Consider the following 27,567-nt stretch of genomic DNA (forward strand, 5'->3'; position numbering starts at 1 on the left):
GTGGAGCACAAGGTAATATCTTGCAAAATGAGAAAATGTTGTGATTGGAAGTTACAAAATAAAATTTAAGCTTAAATAAATTGGTTAGGAGATTTGTCTTAACTAAAACAGATTGGTGAAGGGGCTAAAACCAAACTGACCTATTTATTCATCACATCAGCGTATACATCACTAGTCCATCTTTAAATTAAAAAACAAAGATTTTACAACAATGAATTTTTACATAAGCTTAAACAAAATTTGCTAAAATTGATCAATTAATAAGATTTTTATAAAACACAAGTGCTCATAATTGAAACAACAGTTTCTTAAAGAAATCTTATCATGAGTGTGCTTTCCAATTTGTAAATTAAATTTGTTATTAATTACCTGTTGTAACACCTGGTGAAACATGAGAATATGTTTGAGCAGTAGAAACTTGAACCGCTGTTGTTGGTTTGGTTTCTACAACTTCAGTTGTAGTTTTAACAGTTGAAGCTAAAATTAAAAAAAACATTTACAATAACTTTCACATTTTCAATGCAATGTAAAACTTGCCAAATCAAAGCCTAGGTCCCCAGAAAAATGGACTCGTGTCAGACCTAAAATTGACCCTTTTCCTTATCTACAACCTGTGTATTTGGGCATTATGTTATACCTGACATAATGTTTGGACCTAGGACCATATTGAATAGGTTCTACAGTAAATATGATACATGTACTCTCTAAACAACAGTATTAGATGACAACAAAAGAATAGAAAAAAAATTATTATAGAATATCAATTTAGAAATTTTTTTTTTAATTAACTTCAGAGGCTACTAATCTTCCTATAGTTTAAACGAAATCCATCCAACCATTTAGGAGAAGTTGCACTTACAAAATGTGAACATGTAAAACCTTATTATCTTCCCTTGCAGGTATCCCACAGTAATAAACTTCCCTTACAAATGTATTCATATGAAACCTTATCTTCCTGTAAAGTATAACCAAAATCTGTCAACAGTTTTACAGAGACATACAGACAAACAGACAGACACTATGATCTTCTAAAACTATGTTTAGGTCAGTTTTGGGTACACAAGAGTTAAAATATTCAAAAAAAAATTATCATCAATGATAAAATACATGATTAGGCAAAATATACAAGGGTTTAAAATCATTCTATTCATTCAAATAGATGAAGAATTTCATTACCTTTAATGCTTGTTTTTGTTGAAGAAATAGCTGGAGTAGCAGTAGGCATTGGTGTGGCTTCTTTAGGTGTTACAGTTGGGACAGGTGTAGTGCTTGGTGCAGGTGTCGTTTCTACAGATATACAAAAGAAAATGAAGTAATAATGAAGTTTCGCCATATTAAGATCCTTGATATAAGAAGAAATTATTAATGCTAATTATTATTTAATACAGAAGATGGAATCATACTAAACTTACTGTAAGCAAGTTCACAAAAAGAATACCCCTCAGCTTTATGTGGAATTAAATGCTGATTCCTTAATTTTTATTAACTCTCTTTAAAGTACTCAACAATAATCATATACTTCAAGCAAATCTACATACAATGCCTAACCTTTCTGTAAAACAAATTTCAAAGTTCCTTAAACAGTTTTGGAGAATTTGCTCTTACAATTTTTTTAAAATGTAAAAACCTGAAGTTGAATTATCTCCTTTTGGAGTCCTCCATCAATAAATATATTACTTCTTACACATCTACATATGATGTACGTATTGTAACCTTCACATAGAATTTCTTATAATCTCACTAGAGTTGCACTTTTAAATAAGGACAGGTGAATGGATTGACACAGAAAGTCAAAGCTAATCCTATTTAATCCACACCCCTCCAAACCAAACTTTGTTTGCAGGAGTACAATAATGGTTTACTTCATTTCAGAAAATATAATTCTTATTAGTCCTACCAATTTTAAAGCATGCATGTATTTGGAGCTGAAGCTGGACTGGTTTCTGTGCATCAATTTTATCAGCTGGTGCTATAATAACTTCAACTTTCTTTACATCTGGTAATGTTCCCTTTGAAGTTGCTACTTGTCCACTTTGTACCTAAATCATCATAAAATATTACAACAAGACTCACATTAATCATTATTCATCATTTACTTTGCCACTTCAATCTATATGGTGCTCATCACTCAGCCATAACACCATAAACCTAACTTGTTCACTTGTTTAATATTTCAATATTTGACATTGATGATTAAAATGTACACATAAATTACTACAAAGATTATAACTCTAATTATTCATGATTTAGTCTAATCTTACTTTTGAGATGTGTTGACTATACCATTAAATTTAAAAGTGGTGTTCAAGTTTAATTTCTACTATTGAAAGCTGTAGTGTTCATATACTCGGTACAGTATGGCAAGTTATTTTGATGGGTGTAATGAATACTTAAGCCAAGATTTAATTTTACAAACTTTTTTGTGTGTTTTCAAACAGACCAAATTAGCACCCAGGCAAATTTGCCCACTATACAGTATATCATACCTGTCTTACAGTTACCGCTCCAGTAGAATCATAGAACTTCACAATGTATGATTTAATGTTGTCAGTTGACACCAATTTTACTTCTTTGACAGGAACTTGATCCTTTGGGGTATATTCTAAAACTAAAGTAGGTACAGAACTTTCCAATGGAGTTTCAGAGTTTGGTCTCAGATCTTCAACATCTACTTCATCATCATTAACTGATATTTCATTCTTTGGTATTGTGGTTGGTGATTCCATTCCATCAGCTACTTCACACACTGGTGTCACAGTGCTTACAAATCCTAAAAGTTAAAAGATGCATTTAACTTGCTACTATGTGTAACAGTAAAGAAATTAAAACAACAAATAGCATTATTCCAAACATGAGAAAAACTCACACAATTTCCTATTTCACCAAAAATAATAAAATTATTTAGTTCTTTCTGCAGCATGGTATGTCCAGAAATCTCAACATAGCTTATTTTTGAAAAGCAAAACCTTATGTCCCCTGCCACTGCAAAAACAGTTGAAAGCACAAAAGTCCCGTAACGCCTGTAAAATTTGAGAATCATAATCACATAGCAATATAATAAATTACATAATGTGAATAACAATCCTAACAAAACTAGTGGAGTTGCATCCACAAAATGTTCCAAAAGCATATCATGTACCCATTCAACTGTCCCATAACTTGAGTAAAATCAAAATGGCAGCAAAATGTTATAAACTCACAATAACTACATATGGTGACAAAACCCTACAAAATTTGAACGAAATCAGTGCAGTGGTTTCCGAACAGGGTTGTCCACAAAGTCAGGTGTATTGGATGAACGGACAATTGCACACACAGACACTAGTATTTGTATGTCCCCTTCCATGCTATAGAAGAGGTAAAAATGTTATTCAACCCTAACCAGCCATGAACACATAAAATGAGTTTTCATCCTACTTGCAATTACCTGTAGTAGATAACCCAGGAGTTGCAGTAGTACCAGCAGGGCTGATAACTGATGTCACCTGAGTAGGAGAGACTCTAGTGGTAACTTCTATTGGTGATGTGGCTTTGGTCTTAACAACTTCTGTTGTTGACTTGACAGTTGAAGCTGCAACAAAATATATATGGAATCACTAGTTTATTTTTGTCAATATTTTTAGAAAACAAAAACTAATCATTTTCAGACTACAATGCACCATCAATACATATTGTTATATCAGAACATAGTTAACAATCTAGCTTATTGTGTTTCATGGTTTGTTAGTATAATTTGTTTAATCTTATACCTATACTGTATCAGCAGTTCTTGTAATAAAATAAATGCTTTTCAATATCCATGATCTTTTTTACCTTTTATACTGGTTTTTGTTGAAGAAATAGCTGGAGTAGCTGTAGGTGTTGGAGTGGCTTCTTTTGGGGTTACAGTTGGAACAGGAGTTGTTTCTACAATAAATAAAAATAATTATTTTGATATTTACCTCTCAAAGAACTAAACAGAATGAAACAACTCTTATAATGAATGATGACACTTTTAGCTGAATGACAGATTGATTGTGATTTTATCTAAGGAAGATATCGCCTTCACTTACAGATGATGATTTTTGGTAAAAAAAAATCTCCTGCTTTGCACTAGTTCACCTCACTGTGCCAGCAGCAGCCTACCAATTTTGAAATATTATTTTGACTCTGAACCAACCAGCCATCACTCTATCTCTCACCTACCACATGCCCACATATAAGCAGTAACTACTCTTATTTAAACACATTGATATGACTTATGGTTTACCTGAGGCCTCTTTCACTTGAGGACAGCAAACTACCAATAGACTAAGGAAGAGGTACTACTTTTTGCTGAAGATAATACTATCTTAATGATTTTGAATCATCAATTCTTTGATTTTAAAAGTTAATAGAACTAAAATAACTGTTTCATACCAAGTTCATAGCAAGCATGAATCTGTAGTTTTAGCTTAATAGGTTTATTAGCATCTATTTTATCTGCAGGTGCCACAATTACTTGAACTTTTTTCACATCTGGCAATGCTCCAACAGTAGTTGCAGATTCCCCTGCTTTTACCTAACAAAAAAAGAATAGAATAAATGGAACATTAAGTGATACCATGCCAAGTAATGGTGAAAAAAGGGGATGACAAAATGTTCAAAACTCGGAAACAACATTTTGGATTTGCTGAAAATTGAATCTAAACTGTACTTATGGTACTAAACAACTGTGTAAAGTTTCAACAACAAAAAAATCATTGATCTGTTCTCAAGTCATCAGGGGAAAGAAATGGATGGATGGATACACAACTTTTCATGTGTATCACAAAATAATTTGCCACTCTGTGTGGCTGGATAAAACAAATACTTCTCTGGGAATTCAAAGTTTAAGACTCTTAAAATTCAACTATTATTGTGCTTGTATTTAAATTTCATTAAACATTGTGAAACTGTAAGAAAATGGGAAAAACAGTCAACAACACATAATGATAGTGAAATCACATTTTGCTTGTCTTCACAGGGTACATTGTTCAATGAGAACCTACATTAATATGTATTGGGGCTTTTGTTTACTGTAATTCTGGACCAATCTATTGTAATGCAACTTTACCTCTTTTTATATTACATAATTTAGAAACCTTTTTCCAACAGAAGAAAGAGATATCTACACTATACCCCAAAAATAAAACTAGATTTTAAATTTTAAGTCTTACCCCGTATTGTGCTGTGCTCTTGTTGAGACAAGAAGTTCTTAAAAATGAAATATTTTTGTCTGCCTTCTTTTTAAAGTGTAAAAACTTAATTTAGCAAAACCACAAATGGATATAGATAAGAATGTTGTACCTGTCTAACTGTTACCCCTCCATTAGAATCAAAGAACTTCACAATGTAAGATTTTATGTTGTCAGTTGACACCAATTTCACTTCTTTAACAGGTACTGATTCCTTTGGTGTGTATTCTGCTATCAATGTGGGCACAGAACTTTCTAATGTAGTATTAGATGTTGGTCTTATATTGTCTACATTGACTCCATAATCATTCACAGATAAATCTGTCTTTGGAATAATTGTAGGTGATTCCATTCCATCAGTAATAGAACAAACTGGTGTGACGGTGTTGATAGCTCCTACAAATATATGTATATGAAATCAAAAATAATAAATTGAATCATGAAACTGTGTCAATGTAATACTGAAACGTCACAAGGCACAAGAACCATAAAATGGAATATACTATTATACAGTAAACCAACATGGGCAATTTACTTTTGTAATTTCATGACCAAGAAAAACATCACAAAAATAAATCACCAGGAAAGGTTTGAATATAACATAATCATGTGATAATACATCATTGAGATAGTGCTAATTGGGAAATTGGACTGACATCCTAAATCATGAAAATAACATGACTGACAGACTGAGGAAAGAATTAGCTGATTTGTAATCTAAAGCCAAAATCTGAGTAGTGAAAAAACATATCTTTTTTAAGTACTTCTCCGTCTAAGAATAGGGCAAAATGTATATAAGGTGTCGCACATGAAGGGAAAAAACAGAGAGATTTTATTGCATTAACGAAAAATAACGGGAAAATTTTCCAGCACTCTTTTCCTATATAAGCAGTCAAAAAATATCTTGTCACAGATGCTTCAGGATAAACTTAAATAGCTTTTTGGTTGTTTTCTAGATGAACTGAATATATTTCAGGCAAAAATGACTAAATTGGGAAAAATGATGTGCCACCCATTGCCTGATTCTTACACAGAATGGTACTTAAAGTGTAAAGTTTACTGTTTTTGTAATGTAGTTAACTAATTACCTGTAGTAGATAAGCCAGGAGTAGCAGTAGTACCAGCAGGACTGACAACTGATGTCACTTGAGTAGGAGTGACTCTGGTGGTAACTTCTGCTGGTGATGTGGCTTTGGTCTTAACAACTTCTGTTGTTGACTTGACAGTTGTAGCTGAAATGAAACTTCAAGAATAAATACCTCTAGTCCTAAAATAAATTTAATTATAAGCTGTGAATTTCAATACTAACTGATAATTCATAATGGAAAACATTGAATCTTGAAATAAAATAACCATAAAATGGTCTTCAAAAGAAGTATATGCCCACAAAAAATGTCTCTTCGCTTATAAACTTTTCAAGAAAAGCTTGTTTGGGTGCTTGACAGTTGAAAATCATGAATGCTGTAAAATGCATGGGTAGCACAGGATAAATCTTATGTGCTCTCAGAATAAGTTAAATATATTTTTGATAAGCAATTTCTTATTATCAAACACATCCAAATTTTAAAAAAATTGAATACAGTAATACAACAATGACTATTTGGGTACTTTGGCTAAGTATTAGGAAGATGAAGACCGAAACTGTGAGTGCAAAATTAATTGTAATACAACTATACTTGGCGTCACATAAATAACATACTGTTAAAATTTGAATAAAAATATTTTCTGCGATTTTATTGACACCTACCGTCGTTTAAATTGTCTTAAATGACTCGCTCATTCGTTTAGCCAAACGGCTTCTCCTTAAACATTGAATCGTTAAATTCCGGTCAGATTTTAATTCTTGGTGCCAATATTTACATTGTAAAGTCGGCCATGTTTACAGTGATCGGGTTGCTAGGAGATGTTGTTTACGTTTAAATGGTTTGTCCAAAAATCGAAGAACCCAGAATGCATTTCGGCGTTATTTCGGATATCTCGGATTTATTTTACGCAAACAACCTACAATACCGAGAAGTTGATCAAGCAGACGATTGTCACTGGAGTTCGACGGGAACTTACGAACTTCGTTTGTAAACAAATCGTCCCCTAAAAACCAACATGGCAGATATTAGTATGGGATTTTGCCATAAGGATTTGTTACACATGATTTAAGCTAATAAGCGACTTGTTTAGAGAGAAGCTGTTTGGCTAAACGAATGAGCAAGTCATTTAAGACAATTTAAATGATGGTTGGTGTCAATAAAGTCGTAGAAAATATTTTTATTCAAATTTTAACAGTATGTTATTTATGTGACGCCGAGTATAAATGATCAATTGATTGATTGTAGTTTTAAGTCCCATGGTAGATATTTCAAAACAGGAACATTTGATAATGGAATGGACCCTGCTTTTGTACTAGTTCCACACAATACGATGAGTTATAAATGAGTTAGTTCACAGAATCAACAGCCCGAAGGTAGACAAGTAAACCCACTCAGACATATTTATTTTGGCTACAAGCGAAGAAGCCAAATCTATTTTAACATGCCACATGCTTGGCAAAGGAGCAGCGACTGAGAGGTTTAAAGTTTATCACCATTAAGTAAATGTATAAACAAGCATTTACGTTTGACTGTAGACTTGAATTCTGTAGAAACCTCTGGTGTGGCTGTTGGAGTTGGAGTGGCTTCCTTTGGAGTTACAGTTGGGACAGGTGTAGTGCTTGGTACTGGTGTTGTTCCTAAACAACATGTCAGTCTTTATATTCATGACATAAATGTTTTTAAATTATATACATATCTGATAAACCAACTTAATTGCACCAGAATGAGGGTCTATTTATTTTACAGATGGTCTAAAAACTGATAAAACTGATGGACTTGTCAGGCTACTCAACATAACAGTTTCAAAGTCAAAATCAAGAGTACCTACTATTCCACATAATTATAAAATTAGAGTCAGTGCATATTTTGCTGGCCTTAATATAGCTGACATATTGCTGCTCAGGCGTTAAACCCCAACAAACAAACAAGCATATTTTGCAATTGTTCTTTTAAACTACTGCATATAAAAAAATCAATTTAAGAAACTATTGATGCAGTGACTAGGGTTTACATACCAAGTTCAAAACAAGCATGAATCTGAAGCTGGAGCTTGATGGGTTTGGTGGAATCAACTTTGTCTGCAGATGCAATGATAACTTGAACTTTTTTAACATCTGGCAATGTTCCAACACTAGTTGCTGCTTCTCCAACTTGCACCTTAATCCATGAAAAATATCAATATAAGAAAACATAATTCCTAACATAGAATATCTTTGAATGTATTTGTTTACGTTTTGTTTCAGCAAAATTAATTTTTCAGTCTTAAGCACTGGAAGGGGTTGAGGTCCCATCCTGTCCTTACAACCCATATGTAAACCCTTATAGACAGTTGAAGACAAATGTGCTATACATGTAAAATATTACTGCTAATCTGCATGTCTGTCCATAAGCAGTAAGATAACCATTCTTATATTTATCTGGTACATTTTATTCACCAAAGGAAGCTCCTTTTTTGTTTTTCATTGTTTTCCAATATATTTTAAAGTTATGAGACTTTTTAACACCAAACGGCAGTGGTCGACATCATTTGTCACAGTGCAGCTGTTTCTTTTGTTTTTTTCTTTTAATGTGCATCAATAACTTAGCCTTTCAACATGTAATATGCATGATTGTAAAGTGTTTCACTGTTATTCTATTTTACAAACAACTTTTAATTTTGAATTCTGACTGTGACATTTTTAATACACTCAATATGTGAAAAACACTTTACAACAAATAATCTTAAGTACCAGTCTTTAAGAATCATGCAAACATATTGCTTCATAGGTCTGTATGAAAAAATGTGTAATTATTTATTCCTATCTGTCTGTTCTTAGGAGATAATTCATATTGAAAATCCAATAGTTTCTGTTGTACTCTTGTGTAATTTACAGAGTAATCACCCTTAGTTTGAATTTTACAGTACATTCTTTATAATTTTTATCTCTAAAGAACAGGGTCATATAAAAAGTTACATTGTACTTTCTGTTTACTATAACATTTAAAACATATAAATATCAAAAATAAAAAATATGTAGGCTTTCCAGCAATGAATCACATTTTCTATGATTCTTATCTGGAAGGCTATTTAAGTAACAAGAGTATAATTTTAATAATAAGAAAAAAACACAGAATTACCTGAATTACTACATATATGTATTATGTACCGACATATGTGTTAGTTTATAATACCTGTCTTACAGTCACAGTGCCAGCAGAATTGAAGAACTTCACAATGTAAGATTTAATATTGTCAGTAGACACCAATTTAACTTCTTTAACAGGAACTTGTTCTTTTGGAGTGTACTCTAGTACCAATGTGGGAACAGAACTTTCCAATGGAGTTTCAGAGTTTGGTCTTAGATTCTCAACATCAACTCCATAATCATTCACAGATAACTCTGTCTTTGGAATAGTTGTGGGTGATTCCATACCATCTACTATTGTACATACTGGTGTCACAGTGCTGAATCCTCCTGAATAAAACAAATGAAAATATATTGTTCTGATCCTACAATTAACAATAGTGATAAACATTTGTTCCTTATAAGCAGGGGTCGCGCTGGGCTTCGCCAATGTCACAATTTGCAATTTTTTATTTTATCTGGCGACAAAAATGGCCAGTTGGCGATTTTCTTGGCACCTCAATTTTGTATATTAAAATTGACTGGAAGTTTATCAGCAATGGATATTCTCTCTAGTTAAACAATTGTGTTGACACCTGGTCAGAGTTAATTGACTATGACCAATTTACGACTGAGGGCAATTAAAGGTTATTAGACCAGGCGACCATGACTGACAATATCCTCATGGGAGGTGTCAATCAAATGTAAATATATTATTGAGCCAATCAAAACTCTCATCATCTGGTCAAAGGTAAACATAATTAAGGCCATGTGCACGTGGCTACACACACATTTCACAGCCCTGTTTAACCATGTAATACATTCAGAAACAGACTTACCTATTAACAGAATAAATTAAATCCAATTAACAATGATTATCCCATCAGGAAGTGTCTAAATACTTCGAAATGAATGAATTGACAAAAGAAAATGGATGACATTTGTTTACACTTTTGCCATGTGACTTTTTTGGCGGGAAAATCGGTAAACAAATAGAATACGAATTCCCAAAATCTAATTAAGGAAATGCTATTCAGATATCAAGATAATTAAACAGGGACACAGTCAATGGTCTATGGTACAAAAGTACTTTGATAGAAATTTCATCACCTGAAAAAAAAGAATCAAGTTTGTTAACAAAAAAAAATTAAATTGTATTAGATAAATTAGACCATAAAGGACAAAGGTGAACATGTTTTAAAATCAGGGACTATGCAAATAGTAATATAAAGTCTGATAGAAGTAAAATATCTGTTTCTGGAGTAGTACTTCATTATTTTATGCAAATGAAAATGACAGACTAGAGCTAAAAACCTGCTTTATACATGAATCAAGAGTGAATCTTGGGTACATGTATGTCATGAATGGAGAGGTTATTTTGATGAATTGACAAAGATAATTCATCAGTGGACTTAATACTGTCTTTTTTTTAAAAAGTATAATTTTTTTGGCACCCCTTGGCTCTAATTTCTGAAAACTGGCAAAAAAAAATGGGAGCTGGTGATTTTTCTGGCAACAGAATTATGGAAGCCAGAGCAGCCACAGTATAAGTTATAAAGGTGAAAACCAAACATGTTACCTTCCAAATCAAAGGTTTCAACTTTTCCTGAGAACCAAACATTTCAAGGTGCAAGTGAATAAAAGTGTCAAATAAAAAATCTGGTGGCCCTGGAGAGCCTGAATCTATAAGCTGGTTAAAAGTCTTTCTTGGCCTTTCAAAGGCAATAACTCAAATAAATAGTGCTTATTCGACAAACTTTATCATAATTTTTTTATGTTTTAAGTTAAAACCACAGATATCAAAATTTTTCGGCCTTTCAAGGGCAATAACTGTAACCCATTTTTGACCCTATGAGGGCTTTTTAAGTCTTGGGAAAATTTTAACAATTTTAGCAAAGCTCACACCAGAAACCATATGGTCATAAAATTAGGTCAGAAAATGGATATCACTCAAGTCTGAAATAGAATTCCACAATATGGCATACCTATGTAAAGCTTCTTTCAAAATATCAAGTGGTTGTAATAAGGGCAACTTCAGGAAAACATGTATAGGGGGTTTAGACAGCATCTTTTAAAAATTGTATGGATGGGGATATTTCTTGGCATACATAGCAATGCTTTGTTATGATCATTTAATTTTAATTCTATGGGTGGTGGAGTATAAAAAAATGTTCTGTCCAACCCTCTCACACACTTTCTGCTGGAATAGCCTTAGGTACATGCAGTTGCAAAGAAAGTTGTGAACGGATAAATGAACGAATGGACATTGTGAAAATAGTATTCACAAAATTTTAGTAGCTATAGATTTACCTGTTGTGGACACTTCAGGTGTGAGAGTTGTACCAGGTTGACTGACAGGTGTTGATGAAGGTGATATCATAGTAGTCACCTCTCCTGCTGTTGTTGTTGAAGACTTTGCCACTTCAGTTGTAGATATAATCGTTGTTGCTAAAACAAAAAATGTATTCAATTAACCATGTACACTTATCAGTAAAGTATATTTCAGGATGATTTTTATATACCTATAGCATGAGCAGGGGCATTGGCTAATCAAAACAAACTTACAATAAACTACTGTAAGATCATACATATTTTTTGCTGTAATGCATCAATAATTTGCAAGTGTTTGTTTTATTAGATTGCCTTCTGTAATATTTATGAATGTTTCTAGCTTGTTTGTAACAAGAAAAAATTACACACTTTGTAATAGTCACAATGCATTACAAGACACATTAAAATATATTTGGTGTATTTTTTTACGTTTGACTGTAGACTTAGTCTCTGTTGAAACCTCTGGTGTGGCTGTTGGGGTTGGAGTGGATTCTTCTGGAGTTACAGTTGGTACAGGTGTGGTACTAGGAACAAGTGTAGTTGTTCCTAAAAAAAAGCACAAAAACTTTGTACTTTAGTATTACATAAAGCTTCACAAAGGAAAATACTAGAACAAATGTGTGCATAGGATGTTTTTGGGAGATAATTATAAATTTTAACAAACAGATGTTGAATATGTCTCCATTGATTCAGCTTTGTCATTGCCATTTGAAGTCAAGAATAAAAAAATACATTTATATTCAGGGCCTAGTGTAGACATTGATGATAAGAAGAAGTTTCAGTAAATTAGGTTTGTAAAATAACAATATTAACATTTTTGTCTATGCAATCTATTACAAAAACTTCTCCCTGTCAATGACAAATGAGAGATGCGAGCGTAAACAGGAAAAGATTTTGCTCATTTCTTCCTTTCGGCCATACAAAAAATTGCCTAGATTCTCAGGCCACTTTATAAAAAAATTGATGCTAGAGGGAGGCTTTTTTTTTTATCAGAAGCAAGTTTTCTTTTTTCAAGAAATTTCATGGAATTGAACAATTCTGTAAACGTACAGGATGTTGAGAAGTTAAATAAAATATTCCATGGCATAAAACTTCACTGTAATATGAGATGTGGCAAGAAATTAAAGCCATCTCTCCGCCATGAGACAAACTTTTGTTTTTAATGATCAATGTTAAATAACAGCCTCATTCACATTGTACTTCTTACATTTCTGTCAAGCACACAGATGATTCTGTATCTAATTAAAAGTCGATTCCAGATTTTACCATAATAAAAATCGCAGGTGCGGGAGGGTTTTTAGGGATGTGGCGGTGCCTGAAAACCTAGCAGATATTTTTATCAGCCTTAGATTATGTGGTTTCCAAATATTCAACTTAAGATTCAACTTCAAAATAGTAAAATTATCATAATACAATTTTTATTGCTGTGAATACAAACTACTTGTTCAAGAATATAAACATTGCAATATCTTTTTTCAAATTAGGCAAATAAAATAAATGTCTGTTTAAGATTACATTTCAGTTTTTTTCTGGCCTTACAGAACATAATACCTAATTTAAAGCATCCTATTATTGAAAGCTGAACTTCTACTGGCTGATAACCATTTGATCTGTCTTGTGGTGTAATGATAATGTTGATCTTCTCAACTTCTTGTTTTACTATTTTGTTGAGGACTGAACTTCCAATTGAGGCCTTAAAAAAGAAGCATTTTCTTAGCTTTATGGTTAACAGAGTACAATGTCCCAAGTAAAGACCTGCTATTAAACTGCAAGGAAGAACAAAATACTATACATTTATCTACAGACATGATTTTTTGAAACCAATAAAAAAAGTGGAAACTCGTGAAAACTGAAGTAAACATACAGTAAAAAAAAGAACCATCATGGTAAAATTTGGATTGGAAAAGGTGGAATTATGCTATAACACAGAAACAAGACACGTCTGTTACCATGTCAAAATTATTTCTTGACATGACGAGAAAAATTTTAAATTATGAGAAATTATTAATTAGTTGTGAAGAAGTTATGACTGTTACTAGACATGTAACCAGGAGTCACATTAAATGCACTGAAAAAAATACACACATAAAAGACTGCAAGATAGTTACTGTTATTTCCTCTGGTACAACTAATCCTAGGAATGACTCAAATGACCAAAAAAATAATCAATTATCTCCCTTTTTGCAGGAGACATATTGTTTTACTTTTGCAGGTAATACATGCGTACAAATAGCTGTGTTAATTTTATTGAAATCCATCTTACAACTTCCAAAAGCTTATTGAGCTTTTCAGATATATTGTTCCGCCCATATACATGTATTTCAAAACCTAAGAGTTAAAATGTAGAAACAAATTACAAATAATCCAGCTGGTTATTTGTGAACTCTTCCTGTACAAATTTAAACATTTTTCTCACTTCTAAAATAAGATGCTGCTGAACTTAAATCTTACCTTGCTGGTTTTCACAGTATCACCTGGGTAGGTGAAGGAGACACTGTAGGACTTAATATTTTTAGTGTTGACTAGGTTAACAGAAGAAATTATTTTGCCTCTAAATGGTTTGTATGTCAAAGTTAAAGTGCTTTGTGAACTCTTGAATGGTTTTCCAGTTGTGGGACGAAGGTTGTCGACATCTCCACTCTTGTCACTTGCAAATAATTCCTTGGCAGAAATGGAATTAAGAACAGTCATTCCATCCATTTCTTCACATTTTTCAGTAGATTCTGGGGTAACCAAATCTGGAGAAAAAAAAAACAAAATGTGATTACAAACTTAAGAGTATTTTAAACCAGAATGTAATGGGTCATTTCATATTAAAAAGTTATATCCCTCTGCAATACAATATATGTTGACTATCTTCACCTTGTAGATAGATTTATGAACAAAGCTATTTAATTTCTATAAGATTTTTTTCTTGAATTCTACTGATGGATCAGTAAGTTTTTCTTTATATTCAAATTGTGTATAAATTACATTATCTCACTTTGTTCATGCACAGAACCAAATATGTCATATCTTGATTTACAACTGTAGGAATAGCCACATTTTCAGATAAACCATAAATTTTATTTTGAAGCATCAAATTGTAGAAAGTTACTCTCCATACTACATAAAATAGCAGTTTTCAGACTAAATCTTTCACAATGATAAAAGTGTAGTAGTCTTTTAAAAAGTGGAAATAAATGCAGTTTCCTCTTTGCGAAGGTCTTGAATATACATTTTTGTACAGTGTATCTCAAATAAATATTCATAGCACTGTAAGGTCTTTATGTTAAATGAAAATAAAGTAATTTTACCTAACACTCCCAAGGGGAACAGTTTGAATCAGTGCTATCTGACTTTCACTGATTCAATTTTTACCTGGTAGGAAATATGAATAGCTTACATGTAGTAGTGGCTCCTGGAGTTGTACTTGTTCCTGGGGCTGTTGTTGGACCTGAAACAGGATACACAAATGTAAAATAAAGGAGTAATACAAATTTATTTGATTTTAATTGCAAGATGCTGCTATCAAATCATTAAGATAGGATGCTTCACCCCAATATATTTATGAAATAATAGTTCTTTCGATTTTGATACTGACAATCTCTAAGAAGGCGGTTTGAATTATTTTTGCTATTACACAATTAACATAAATTTGAATTTGTGTAAATTGTAATTAACTTCTCTTGTCTTTAAACCAAGATATATTCAATGGTTCCAGCAGTTGAATAACATTTCAGTAAAGGACAGAATAAAATATTGAAAACTATTGAAATGATTCTGATTCTTCGAATCATTATAATTGTTCAATTCCAACATTTTTCATTTGCAAATGGCAACTTTCGGTACTGTGAAAGTACTTTAATTCATGGATACCAATTTTCATGGATTATGGAAGATACACAAATTCGTTGATTCTTGAATTCATGGTTTTGAGATTTTCAGTGAACACTTTAAAAGAAAAAACACTAAAATATGTACCCAATGAACAATATTACTTTCACAGTATTAGCCTATTATAGTACTAATACTTCTTTTAGGCCAAAGATAGTTTCTAACTAGGAAGACTGTATAAGCACACAAAAACGATCATTGAAAGAACCATTGTGATGTCACCCCAAACCTAATGCACTACATTTTCAGTACACCAAAACAAAAAATCAACTTGACAACTGGTGTTTAGTACAAAAAAAACAGAATAGTGAAACGGAATAACGGTTTTTCATGGAATGGCAGGGAATGATAAACTATATGTGCATGTACATGTGTATGCCTAAGCCCTTTTTGGGGGAGGGGGTGAAAAAACCCAACAAACAAAAATGATAAAAGTAGCTTACAAATTCTTACTTATGCTAGTCAACCCCGGTGAAGTCAGTTGGGCAGTTGTTTTGGTGGAGACTTTTGGTGAAGTGCCTGCTGTAAAAGTTTAAATAAATCATGCGGGGCATAAATACATGTACATGTACCAATCATATAAAACATGTTTTTAAGTTTGCTTAAAAATACAGTATCTACATTTATAGTACTTCACACACTTATCTTTAACACTCAATAATTGCATCAAAAAAGGTCAGATAGTTTTATGTGCTTGAAAATGTTCCCATTGTATCACTGTATCATAGACCTGTACCTATATGTCTCTAGACTATATTGAATAAAATCTCTATAATTGTTTGTATCAATAATCTTCCAGTGGCAATTTGTAGGGATGCACTTCAACAACTTTTCAATTTATCTTAACTTTTGGATCCTTATTTCACTGTCATTCAATTTGATGCAATCATTGAAAAAAAAATGGAAATGGCAGAATCCATGTGAAAATCAGGTAAAAAAAATTAAGTTTGTCCATAATTGATTCTCCTGTCCTTAAGGGAACTGAAAAATATATGGTTTAAAATGTTATCATTGGCTCCTAGTCCAATAGTCAGAACAGAGTATAAGTTAAGATGCTGTCTATCACATACATCATTAATCTTATCTGTTCAATGATATGAGGGATAAACAGGCGGTGAGGAACTTTGTTAATGTATTGGTTGTGTACCCGAACTTTCCTTGCTAGATTTTTGACATTTCAAATTCTGCAGTTTTGTGGAAATGTTTACCATGACTTGCAGGCTTGGTAGTGCTTAGATATACAACTCTGATAAGGTATCCAATGGCTTTTCTGTGCACGTAAAGTGTTGTACACGGGATGTTGATGAGACTGAGTCTGGGCTGAGGTCACTGGACACCCGAGCACTTGCCAAGAAACGGAAATTTTCCGCATGCTTAGTACGAAGGGTCTTTTGAGTCTTAACTCACAATCGACATTGAAATACAATGTAAAATAAACAACTTAAACTGCTTAATAAAATCGGTATTTTCAGAAAATATCGAAAACGTCTGCAGAAAAACTTTTCATATCTCACGCCAAATGACGACACTTCCGGTAAAATCGAGTGTCCCCTCGTCCCATATAGTTCTTTGGACTAAAGATTAGATCAGACAGGTTTCGCACAATACTCAGTGCCAAATAGTAATCAGAAAAATGTAAGAAATAAAAGGAGGGAGTTAAATAAAGATAGATAGCCGCTTCAGAGATATTCAAGTTTTTTGTTCTTTATTTATATAAGTTTTTACATGATATCTTATTTAGCACGAATTTGAACTCATTACAGGCGAAAGAGTACGATAAAGTTCTTTTTAAGATATTTACTTGTGCAAGAGACATATGACTGGAACTGTTTAGATTATACTGAAGTATAAGTAATGCTTGATACACGTAATATCATAGTTTTGGACATATGGATTAATTTGACCATCACGGCATGCGATCTGACAGGAGCCAGGTCGCGTATTAAAAAAATTAATTTTTATTAGATTGTTTGCCCATTTAACCGAAATATTTCTGAATTGTAACAATGACAAAAATTAGCGGTAATAAAACTATAAGGTCGTGCCTAAAGTGTTTCAAAATCAAAGAATAACTGAATATTAATACAAAAAGCTTCACATATTCTGATAATCCATTGGTTCAACTTCAGAATAAGTTATAGACAATAGACGATTTTATTTGCACAAACACATTTACAGTAAATGGTTATGACATGAACAAAAACAGAAAAATGTCATATACATTACATATAAACTAAATTTATGACCATGGTGCGACAATGGTGTAAATCTGATCAAAACAAATTAATCTGTAGTTTTAAAGTTATATATTAATATAATTTCAGTTAAATTAAATTGACCTTCGATTCCAACATTCACTCATGAATTTTATAGTTATTTTTAGTATTTCTATTGAGCTACTGTTTAATATATATGCTATGTCTCTTGGTGTGAGGTGAGGTTTTGATGAAGAAATTAAATTATGGTTGTCCAATTTCATTTTGTATTGATTTCTTTGCGGTGCGTAGTGGGTGCACACCGAGAAGAAATGATGGTCATCTTCTATGTTCCCACTATCATATGATTTACAAATACGTTTTTTCTCTCTATGTTTTTGTACCAACCCCTTTCTAGTTCTAGTGCGTGTGCACTCAAACGAAATTATATGAAGATTTATCCTGACACGTTTTCCCAAAACGTTCGCGGTTTTCCCTGCTTCGCGCATAACACGATTTTTCCTACATTGTATTGAAAATTTTCTGAGCAAAGCCAGTGATGCAGAGATTAAATAATGGTCTTTTCAAATAGAAAAGGTATCCTTGAGTGATATTTTATTGTCAGATCGGTGGGGTTTTGACATGCATGTTTCTGATGAAATGAATAATCGTACAGTATAAGCGACTGCAGACAGCATAGGAAAGAGAACTAGAAAAAAAAAATCCAAAATTGGAAGGGAGCACATTTCTTGTGATGGTGAATTTGTTGCGTTTTACATTATTTTTTTACTCACTTCTTTTATCCATGAATAATTTGTATGTTGGGGACAGATGTAGAAGAAAAAACACGTAGAGAAAAAAACTATTGCATTGTTTCAATAACGTAATCATATCGATCGATTAAAAGTCAGGCTGTTTCCATATATTACAGCTCTAACTCAGTCAAAAAGTATCTTACGGCAAATGTAAATCATTTTTGGTCAAATCATGGACTTAATATTATATAGTCCCTGGTCAAATTAGTAAGGCTTCACTAGAATCAATAGGTGCTACGGCTTTGCGTGACGATTCACTGCACTATTACATTAAGCTTGAGGATAAATATTCTCACAGAAACAACAAAATATTGCCTCCTTTCCTGTCCAGTTTTAAACTTCCACAACATTAAATATATGATCTATATTAATAAAACTAAAAACAAAAATTACGAAACAAAAGCAGAACAAACAAATAAGACAAACACGCAAATAAACAAAAAGAAACAATTAGGCAAATAAGTACACCCAAAACCTGTCTAAAATCGAACCCCGAAAACAAAATCCGAAAACATGCATAAACTAGACACATTTTAAAGTCCTTCATATTAGTTCATATATAATTTGAACCTTTGTAAAACGAACGTCTGCCTAAACCAAATCAAAAAGAATTGAGATAGGTTTTACTGTGTAACGTTAAGAAAATTTGATTATTCCTAAACACTTTCATTACCTTCAAAACAGCCGTGAATTTCTAGCTTCAGTTTGATCGGTTGGTAGGAGCTAATTCTATCAGATGGCGTGACAATGATCTCAATTTTCTGTACATCATTGATGCCCTCATTGTATGCGCTGTCGCCTGCATTTACCTATAATACGATAAATGATATAAACTGCCAGTTGAAACTTTCTGATCTGACAACTAGGTATTCCAAAGAATATACCACACGAGTATTCTAAAATCATGTATAAAATGAACATTATTTTCGCAAGCTCCGAACAGCGTCTGACGATCGAAACTCACTCATATATAAAGGCTACACACAGCCCTCTCAGAAAATGCAGGAATCTTACAAAGTCGGGAAAAAGCTTTTACGCAACTTTAAAACTTATTTCGATTATCAAGCGACGTTTGACTTGAAATGTCCGAAAATTTCGAAAGGCCTGTCTGCAGCGGTTAATAAGGGTAGAAACAAACGGCCCACAAGTGTTTTCCACCTCACATTCTTTACTCATTTATATTTTTACGCCATGACTACACAGAATCCAAATAAATAGGAATACAGAGTACTAACTAAGCGAATAACTAAGCCTGACCCCAAAAATTACTCCATCTATATTTAAAGGATGTTCTCACCAGTCAAATGCAACTTTAATTTCCTTATCATGAAATTGTGTATAAGAAAATGAATCAGAAACTACCGAACTTATTTTTTGCAGTGAAACCCAATTAAAGAAGTGAATGAACGGTAAAAGCGAATGTGCCTAAGGGATGATTGTATGTGCCTCCAGAAACATAAATTCGTAGCGTGTTTTGTATCGATCTAATAGACACAAGGAATTTCTAGTATCTGTTGCAATCAAAATATAGGAAAACCTGTCTTAATAACGATTGCCTTACCTTTTTGCTCACGACATTCCCATTTTGGTTGAAAAACCGAACTGTGTAAGACTTGATGTTTTCTGTTCCAACAAGACCAACTCTCTCAACAGGTTTAGTAAAAGACGGTGTATATTCAATGACCAAAGTAGGCACAGAACTTGCAAAAGTATTCGACGATGATGGCCGAATGTCATCCAATTTGGCACTGACATCGTTTACTTTGATTTCATTGTTTGGTATGAATGTTGGTGACGCCATGCCTTCTATAATACCACATTCTAGACTTGTTGTAACTCCGACAGTTGAAAAACTTGTCAATCCAGGCGATGAACCTTTTGTTGTTATTCTTGCTGAAGTCACTACAGGAGTTGACCCTATTGTTGTTACTCCCGGGGATGAACCACTAGTTTTCACCCCTGGTGATGTTACTTCTGGAGTGGATCCTTTTGTTGTTACTCCTGGGGATGAACCTTTCGTTGACCCTCTTGGTGAAGTAACACCGGGTGTTGAGCCCATCGTCGTTTTTGCTGGCGATGAACCTTCTGTTGTTCCTCCTGGTGAAGTCACTATAGGAGTTGACCGTATTGTTGTTACTCCCGGGGATGAACCTCTAGTTATCACCCCTGGTGAAGTTACTACAGGAGTTGAGCCCATTGTTGTTACTCCCGGGGATGAACCTTCCGTTGACCCTCCTGGTGAGGTAACACCGGGTGTTGAACCTATTGTCGTTTTCGCTGGTGATGAACCTTTTGTTGATCCTCCTGGTGAAGTCACTTCTGGAGTTGAGCCTATTGTTGTTACTCCTGGAGATGAACCTCCAGTTGTCCCTCCTGGAGATGAACCTCCAGTTGTCCCTCCTGGTGATGTCACTCCAGAAGTTGAGCCTATTGTTGTTACTCCTGGGGATGAACCTCTAGTTGTACCTCCTGGTGTAGTGACTGCAGGGGTTGAGCCTATTGTTGTTACTCCTGGGGATGAACCTTCAGTTGTCCCTCCTGGTGAGGTAACACCGGGTGTTGAACCTATTGTTGTTTTCGCTGGTGTTGAACCTTTTGTTGATCCTCCTGGTGATGTTACCTCTGGAGTCGAGCCTATTGTTGTTACTCCTGGAGATGAACCTCCAGTTGTCCCTCCTGGTGATGTCACTCCAGAAGTTGAGCCTATTGTTGTTACTCCTGGGGATGAACCTCTAGTTGTACCTCCTGGTGTAGTGACTGCAGGGGTTGAGCCTATTGTTGTTACTCCTGGGGATGAACCTCCAGTTGTCCCTCCTGGTGAGGTAACACCGGGTGTTGAACCTATTGTTGTTTTCGCTGGTGTTGAACCTTTTGTTGATCCTCCTGGTGAAGTGACTGCAGGGGTTGAGCCTATTGTTGTTACTCCTGGGGATGAACCTTTCGTTGACCCGCCTGGTGAGGTAACACCGGGTGTTGAACCTATTGTCGTTTTCGCTGGGGATGAACCTCTAGTTGTACCTCCTGGTGTAGTGACTGCAGGGGTTGAGCCTATTGTTGTTACTCCTGGGGATGAACCTCCAGTTGTCCCTCCTGGTGAGGTAACACCGGGTGTTGAACCTATTGTTGTTTTCGCTGGTGTTGAACCTTTTGTTGATCCTCCTGGTGAAGTGACTGCAGGGGTTGAGCCTATTGTTGTTACTCCTGGGGATGAACCTTTCGTTGACCCGCCTGGTGAGGTAACACCGGGTGTTGAACCTATTGTCGTTTTCGCTGGGGATGAACCTCTAGTTGTACCTCCTGGTGTAGTGACTGCAGGGGTTGAGCCTATTGTTGTTACTCCTGGGGATGAACCTCCAGTTGTCCCTCCTGGTGATGTAACACCGGGTGTTGAACCTATTGTTGTTTTCGCTGGTGTTGAACCTTTTGTTGATCCTCCTGGTGAAGTGACTGCAGGGGTTGAGCCTATTGTTGTTACTCCTGGGGATGAACCTCCAGTTGTCCCTCCTGGTGATGTCACTCCAGGAGTTGAGCCTATTGTTGTTACTCCTGGGGATGAACCTCTAGTTGTCCCTCCTGGTGATGTTACTTCTGGAGTTGATCCTTTTGTTGTTATTCCTGGGGATGAACCTTTTGTTGACCCTCCTGGTGACGTAACACCGGGTGTTGAGCCTATTGTTGTTACTCCTGGGGATGAACTTCTAGTTGTCCCTCCTGGTGATGTTACTTCTGGAGTTGATCCTTTTGTTGTTACTCCTGGTGACGAAGCTTTTGTTAACCCTCCTGGTGAAGTCATTTCTGGAGTTGAACCTATTGTTGTTACTCCTGGGGATGAACCTTTCGTTGACCCTTGTGGTGAGGTAACAGCAGGAGTTGATCCTTTTGTTGTTACTCCTGGGGATGAACCTCTAGATGTTTCCCCTGGTGAAGTAACTGCAAGAGTTGAGCCTACTGTTGTTACTCCTAGGGATGAACCTCCAGTTGTCCCTACTGGTGATGTCACTCCAGGAGTTGAGCCTATTGTTGTTACTCCTGGGGATGAACCTCCAGTTGTCCCTCCTGGTGATGTTACTTCTGGAGTCGAGCCTATTGTTGTTACTCCTGGAGATGAACCTCTAGTTGTCCCTGCCGGTGTAGTGACTGCAGGGGTAGAGCCTATTGTTGTTACTCCTGGGGATGAACCTTTCGTTGACCCTCCTGGTGAGGTAACACCGGGTGTTGAACCTATTGTCGTTTTTGCTGGTGATGAACCTTTTGTTGATCCTTTTGGTGAAGTCACTTCTGGAGTTGAGCCTATTGTTGTTACTCCTGGGGATGAACCTCCAGTTGTCCCTCCTGGTGATGTCACTCCAGGAGTTGAGCCTATTGTTGTTACTCCTGGGGATGAACCTCCAGTTGTCCCTCCTGGTGAAGTGACTGCAGGAGTTGAGCCTATAGTTGTTACTCCCGGGGATGAACCTTCAGTTGTCCCTCCTGGTGAAGTGACTGCAGGGGTTGAGCCTATTGTTGTTACTCCTGGGGATGAACCACCAGTTGTCCCTCCTGGTGATGTTACCTCTGGAGTCGAGCCTATTGTTGTTACTCCTGGAGATGAACCTCTAGTTGTCCTTCCTGGTGATGTCACTCCAGGAGTTGAGCCTATTGTTGTTACTCCTGGTGATGAACCTTTCGTTGTTCCCCCTGGTGAAGTGACTGCAGGAGTTGAGCCTATTGTTGTTACTCCTGGGGATGAACCTTTCGTTGTTCCCCCTGGTGAAGTGACTGCAGGAGTTGAGCCTATTGTTGTTACTCCTGGGGATGAACCTCTAGTTGTCCCTCCTGGTGAGGTAACAGCAGGAGTTGATCCTTTTGTTGTTACTCTGGGGGATGAACCTTTCGATGTCCCCCCTGGTGAAGTGACTGCAGGAGTTGAGCCTATTGTTGTTACTCCCGGGGATGAGCCTATAGTTGTCACTCCTGGTGACGTCACACCGGGTGTTGAGCCTACTGTCGTTCCTGCTGGTGATGAACCTTTCGTTTTTACTTTCGGAGATGTGACTTGCTGAGTAGTGCCCCCTGAAGATATTATGGGCGATGTTCTGCCTGATGTTACTTCCGGTGTTGAACCTTTAGACACCCTGGATGGTGAAGTGACTCCTGGAACCTTTGAAGATGTGGTGGCCTCAGAATGTTTCCATGGTGTGGTGCCTCCTGACACACTAGATGGTGTGGTAACTCCTGGTGCCCTTGTAGGTGTAGTAACACCTGAAACTCTTGACACTGTTGTACCACCAGATACCCTTGATGGTGTGGTAACTCCTGGTGCCCTTGTAGGTGTAGTAACACCTGAAACTCTTGACACTGTTGTACCACCAGATACCCTAGATGGTGAAGTGACTCCTGATGCCACTGAAGGTGTAGTTGCTCCTGATACCTTTGAAGGTGTAGATAACTCGGACACCCTAGATGGTATGGTACCACCGGACACCCTAGATGGCGTGGTTACTCCTGGTGCCCTTGAAGGTGTAGATAACCGTGAAACCCTAGATGGTGTGGTACCGCCAGACACCCTAGATGGTGTGGTAACTCCTGGTGCCTTTGAAAGTGTAGTTAGGCGTGAAACCCTAGATGGTGTGGTACCGCCGGACACCCTAGATGGCGTGGTTACTCTTGGTGCCTTCGAAGGTGTAGTCAATTTTGATACTCTTGAAGGTGAAGTACTTCCTGAAATCTTTGAGGGTATTGTACCTTCAGACACTCTAGAAGGTGTGGTGACTCCTGATACCCTTGACGGTGTAGTTGCAACGGAAAGCTTGGAGGGTGTAGTTCCACCTGATACCCTAGATGGTGTTGTGCCAGCCGAGGCTCTTGAAGGTGTAGTAAAATTATTTGCTTTTGTGGATGCCACGGCTTCAGTGGCTTTTTCAGTCAAAGGAAATGATGTTACAGTAACAGGTGTAGCTATCCCAGGTGTAACAGTAACACGTGTTACTTCTGCTGTGATAGTTTGAGCCGATGCAGCAGCTGAAGTCGTTTTTACGGAAATTCTTGTAGGAGTTGTCGTACCTGAAAAACGAAGATATGGTTATTTTATTGAAACAACACGATTCCGAACTCCCCTGATATTATCAATTAACGCTAAGAAGGTAACTTGATTTTTGTATCCATAAAGTGATTAAAATGGAAACTTAGATCGATATGGCCATAGGAACATTTATGTATTTCTATTATTTTCACTTCAATTCAAAATGATACAAAAATATTGTACCTTCAGATGCTTCTTCTGAAGTAATCTTTTGAGTTTCTCCCACAGTAGTTGTCTGCACACTTTCCCTCGCTGTGGTTGGTTTAGCGGATGACATGGCTTCGGTGGTTATTTTAGGCAAGGGGTACGATGTTGCAGTTTTAGGTGTAGCTGGACCAGGTGTTCCAGTGACACGCGAAACTGCTTCACTGACAGTTTGAGCTGAAACGGCAGCTGTCGTCGTTTTTAGAGAAAACCTTGTGGGAGAGGTTGTCCCTGCAAATTTGAAATTGTTCTATGTATACAGACATGCAAACCAAAAATGTAGCATATATTTATTTGTTAATCAAAATACAGCATACAAAGTGGAGCTTTTAAATTTAAACAAAATAAACCTATGAAGTAAATGTATTCTACTTGTTAAAAGGTTGAAGGTGGAAGAACAAAGCCGAAAATGCATGAAAAATTTGCAAAAGCTAAAACACACATTTAATTTTGCATGTTATGCATTTAAAATTTCTTTTTTACACATGCTTAAACCGAGTAAATTATTGATCATTCACAAGTATTAAGAAACCACCAAGTACAAAACTCTCTAGAAAAGTAAAAGAATTCTGATATCCCAGTCAATTTCCAAGTCAACAAAATTTAGAAAAACTGATATCTAAAAAGAATAAAAGTTCACTAGCTATACCTTCACTTGGTGTTTCTGTAGTTGTCTGTACACTCTCTCTTGCAGAGGTTAGTTTAGCAGACGACGCACCTTCTGTGGTTTTTACGCTGACAGGGTTTGGTGTGATAGTCACTGGAGTAGCTGGTCCAGGAATTTCAGAGACCGAGGAAACCGCAGATGTTGCGGTTTGAGCTGATACGGCTGATGTTGTAGTTTTGAAGGATACAGCTGTAGGAGTTGTTGTGCCTACAAGTGCATTTATCTCATTAACATTTTAAATGATAAGAATCGACTTTTTGTTAAAATGTCTTTTACATGTATATCCTGGATGTTCGTAAGTACCATTACCACCTTCAAAATGTAATCTATCAAACCTATACCAAACAGCAAGGAAAATTTTAGTACTTGAGCTAATTAAACAAATCTATTAAACGCATGTTGGAAGTGGGACATGTTTTCATTCTGATACTGTGAACATTATATTACACTAGCCTGTTTAGAAATACACTGTTATCAAAGAATAATCTTATACAGCTTACGAGTAGGTGGTGTATTGTCCGTCATTACAACTGTGTCAACTTCCTGTTTCATTAAGCTTTCTTTCATTCATCACTGTATTGAATGACATAGAAAAGTTTCCCGCACAAATATCTCCGCTCTCCGAGGATGGATTTTATTCAAAGTTGAGTGTGTGACTTTACATAGATGGGACAGTTTGGATATCAATTTGGGTATCAACCTCCTGTTTCATGGGACGTTGCCATTTTTACTATGTGGAATGATAGAGAATATTTTCGTACACAAAACAAAAAAAACCCTAAAAAATCTGGGCTCCTAATGGACGGATTGATAAAAAATTGGTATTGATAGGGCATTTGTTGTAAGCGATTTGGATGATGTCAGATATCAAATTCATGTACGAAGAGGTGTATACCTAGTAAAACAACGTGTGACTTTATGTAAGCCCAAGACTGTCATGGAAAAAAACATATTTAAGGGTACCTTTAGATCCATTCTCTTCAGTGGTTGTTTCCAATCTCTTTTTAGGAGATGTTGCTACAGTCTGCACTGCTGTTGTTGGTTTAGCAGACGTCACAGCTTTGGTAACCTTTTTAGTGACTGGTTTTGGTGGAGAAGTCCTTGGTATCTCAGGTCCAGGTGTAACTCGTTTGACGGCTGACGTCACAGTTCTTACTGACATGGCTCGAGATGTTGTTTTAAAGGATATCCGTGTTGGAGTTGTCGTTCCTAAAGGGTATAGTTGAACGAATAAATGCATGATAAAAATAACTCTACGATACTAATAAAAATATAATAATATTCTTCAAAGAAAGAATAAATCAATTTATCAACCGATGAATTAAGCGTTGAAATTTCTAACTGGATATAATTTGTATGTTTAGACACCGAAAATGAAAAAAAAACTATACCTCCTTCTCTTGGTGTAGCTTTCACTTTTATTTTTGGTGTTGTTTGTTTTATTTGTCTTGCTGTAGTGGGTTGTACAGATAACACCGCCTCGGTAGTTTTACCACTAGTCTGACCAGCAGTAGTGCCTTGGGATACTCCAGATGTTTCCGTTTTGGCTGACACAGCAGATGTAGTTGATTTAAGAGACACTGCTGTTGGTGTTGTTGTACCTGGGGAAATAGATATTCCTTTTCTTTCGCTGTATATACATGATGTATAGATGCCTCGAAATTTTATTGCAGCTATTAAGACACGTTTTAATTTTAATTTTCTCATTTGAAACATTTATAATTGTGATATTTCGATCTTCCAAACACACCTTTGGCAAAATTATATATATACCAGTTTATACATTAAAGAAATACTCAATTGACATCTTTTGGAAAACACTGCCAAGTATTTTAAGCAAATAATTTCCCCAAATTTTCTGGCAAGGTATTGAATATATTTTCTATATGCTAGACCATAATATAGAAAAAAAACCTCATTTTTCAATCAATAAAAAAGTTAGTACGTCTAAGTATGCACTAACACTAATTTTAATGCTTTTGTATTATTGAAAGAAAATTAATGTTTTCAAAGCAGTAAAATTCAATTATCGAA

At 35.4% G+C, this 27,567-nt stretch overlaps 1 protein-coding gene across 1 annotated transcript in view; it reads right to left on the bottom strand.

Moving 5' to 3' along the window:
* LOC148603521 (uncharacterized) overlaps window positions 1-27,567 on the bottom strand; it is a 148,397-nt gene that overhangs the window by 31,642 nt on the left and 89,188 nt on the right. Inside the window, exons 73-96 of the mRNA XM_088551446.1 lie at window positions 26,925-27,134; window positions 26,497-26,742; window positions 25,516-25,740; window positions 24,846-25,097; window positions 20,163-24,643; window positions 19,275-19,410; window positions 16,045-16,113; window positions 15,101-15,151; window positions 14,167-14,453; window positions 13,267-13,408; window positions 12,145-12,261; window positions 11,695-11,832; window positions 9,452-9,735; window positions 8,296-8,437; window positions 7,804-7,917; window positions 6,284-6,427; window positions 5,308-5,591; window positions 4,399-4,540; window positions 3,814-3,906; window positions 3,428-3,571; window positions 2,487-2,770; window positions 1,898-2,039; window positions 1,177-1,287; window positions 370-477 (exon numbers count right to left, since the gene is read on the bottom strand). Of these exons, the coding sequence (XP_088407572.1) occupies window positions 370-477; window positions 1,177-1,287; window positions 1,898-2,039; window positions 2,487-2,770; window positions 3,428-3,571; window positions 3,814-3,906; window positions 4,399-4,540; window positions 5,308-5,591; window positions 6,284-6,427; window positions 7,804-7,917; window positions 8,296-8,437; window positions 9,452-9,735; window positions 11,695-11,832; window positions 12,145-12,261; window positions 13,267-13,408; window positions 14,167-14,453; window positions 15,101-15,151; window positions 16,045-16,113; window positions 19,275-19,410; window positions 20,163-24,643; window positions 24,846-25,097; window positions 25,516-25,740; window positions 26,497-26,742; window positions 26,925-27,134 (8,346 nt within the window). The remainder of the gene's footprint in view (window positions 1-369; window positions 478-1,176; window positions 1,288-1,897; window positions 2,040-2,486; window positions 2,771-3,427; window positions 3,572-3,813; window positions 3,907-4,398; window positions 4,541-5,307; window positions 5,592-6,283; window positions 6,428-7,803; window positions 7,918-8,295; window positions 8,438-9,451; window positions 9,736-11,694; window positions 11,833-12,144; window positions 12,262-13,266; window positions 13,409-14,166; window positions 14,454-15,100; window positions 15,152-16,044; window positions 16,114-19,274; window positions 19,411-20,162; window positions 24,644-24,845; window positions 25,098-25,515; window positions 25,741-26,496; window positions 26,743-26,924; window positions 27,135-27,567) is intronic.

Source organism: Perna viridis, chromosome 11 (genome assembly GCF_037379345.1).
Source record: "Perna viridis isolate PV_CMFRI_1.1 ecotype Kerala chromosome 11, ASM3737934v1, whole genome shotgun sequence".
Taxonomy (NCBI): domain Eukaryota; kingdom Metazoa; phylum Mollusca; class Bivalvia; order Mytilida; family Mytilidae; genus Perna; species Perna viridis.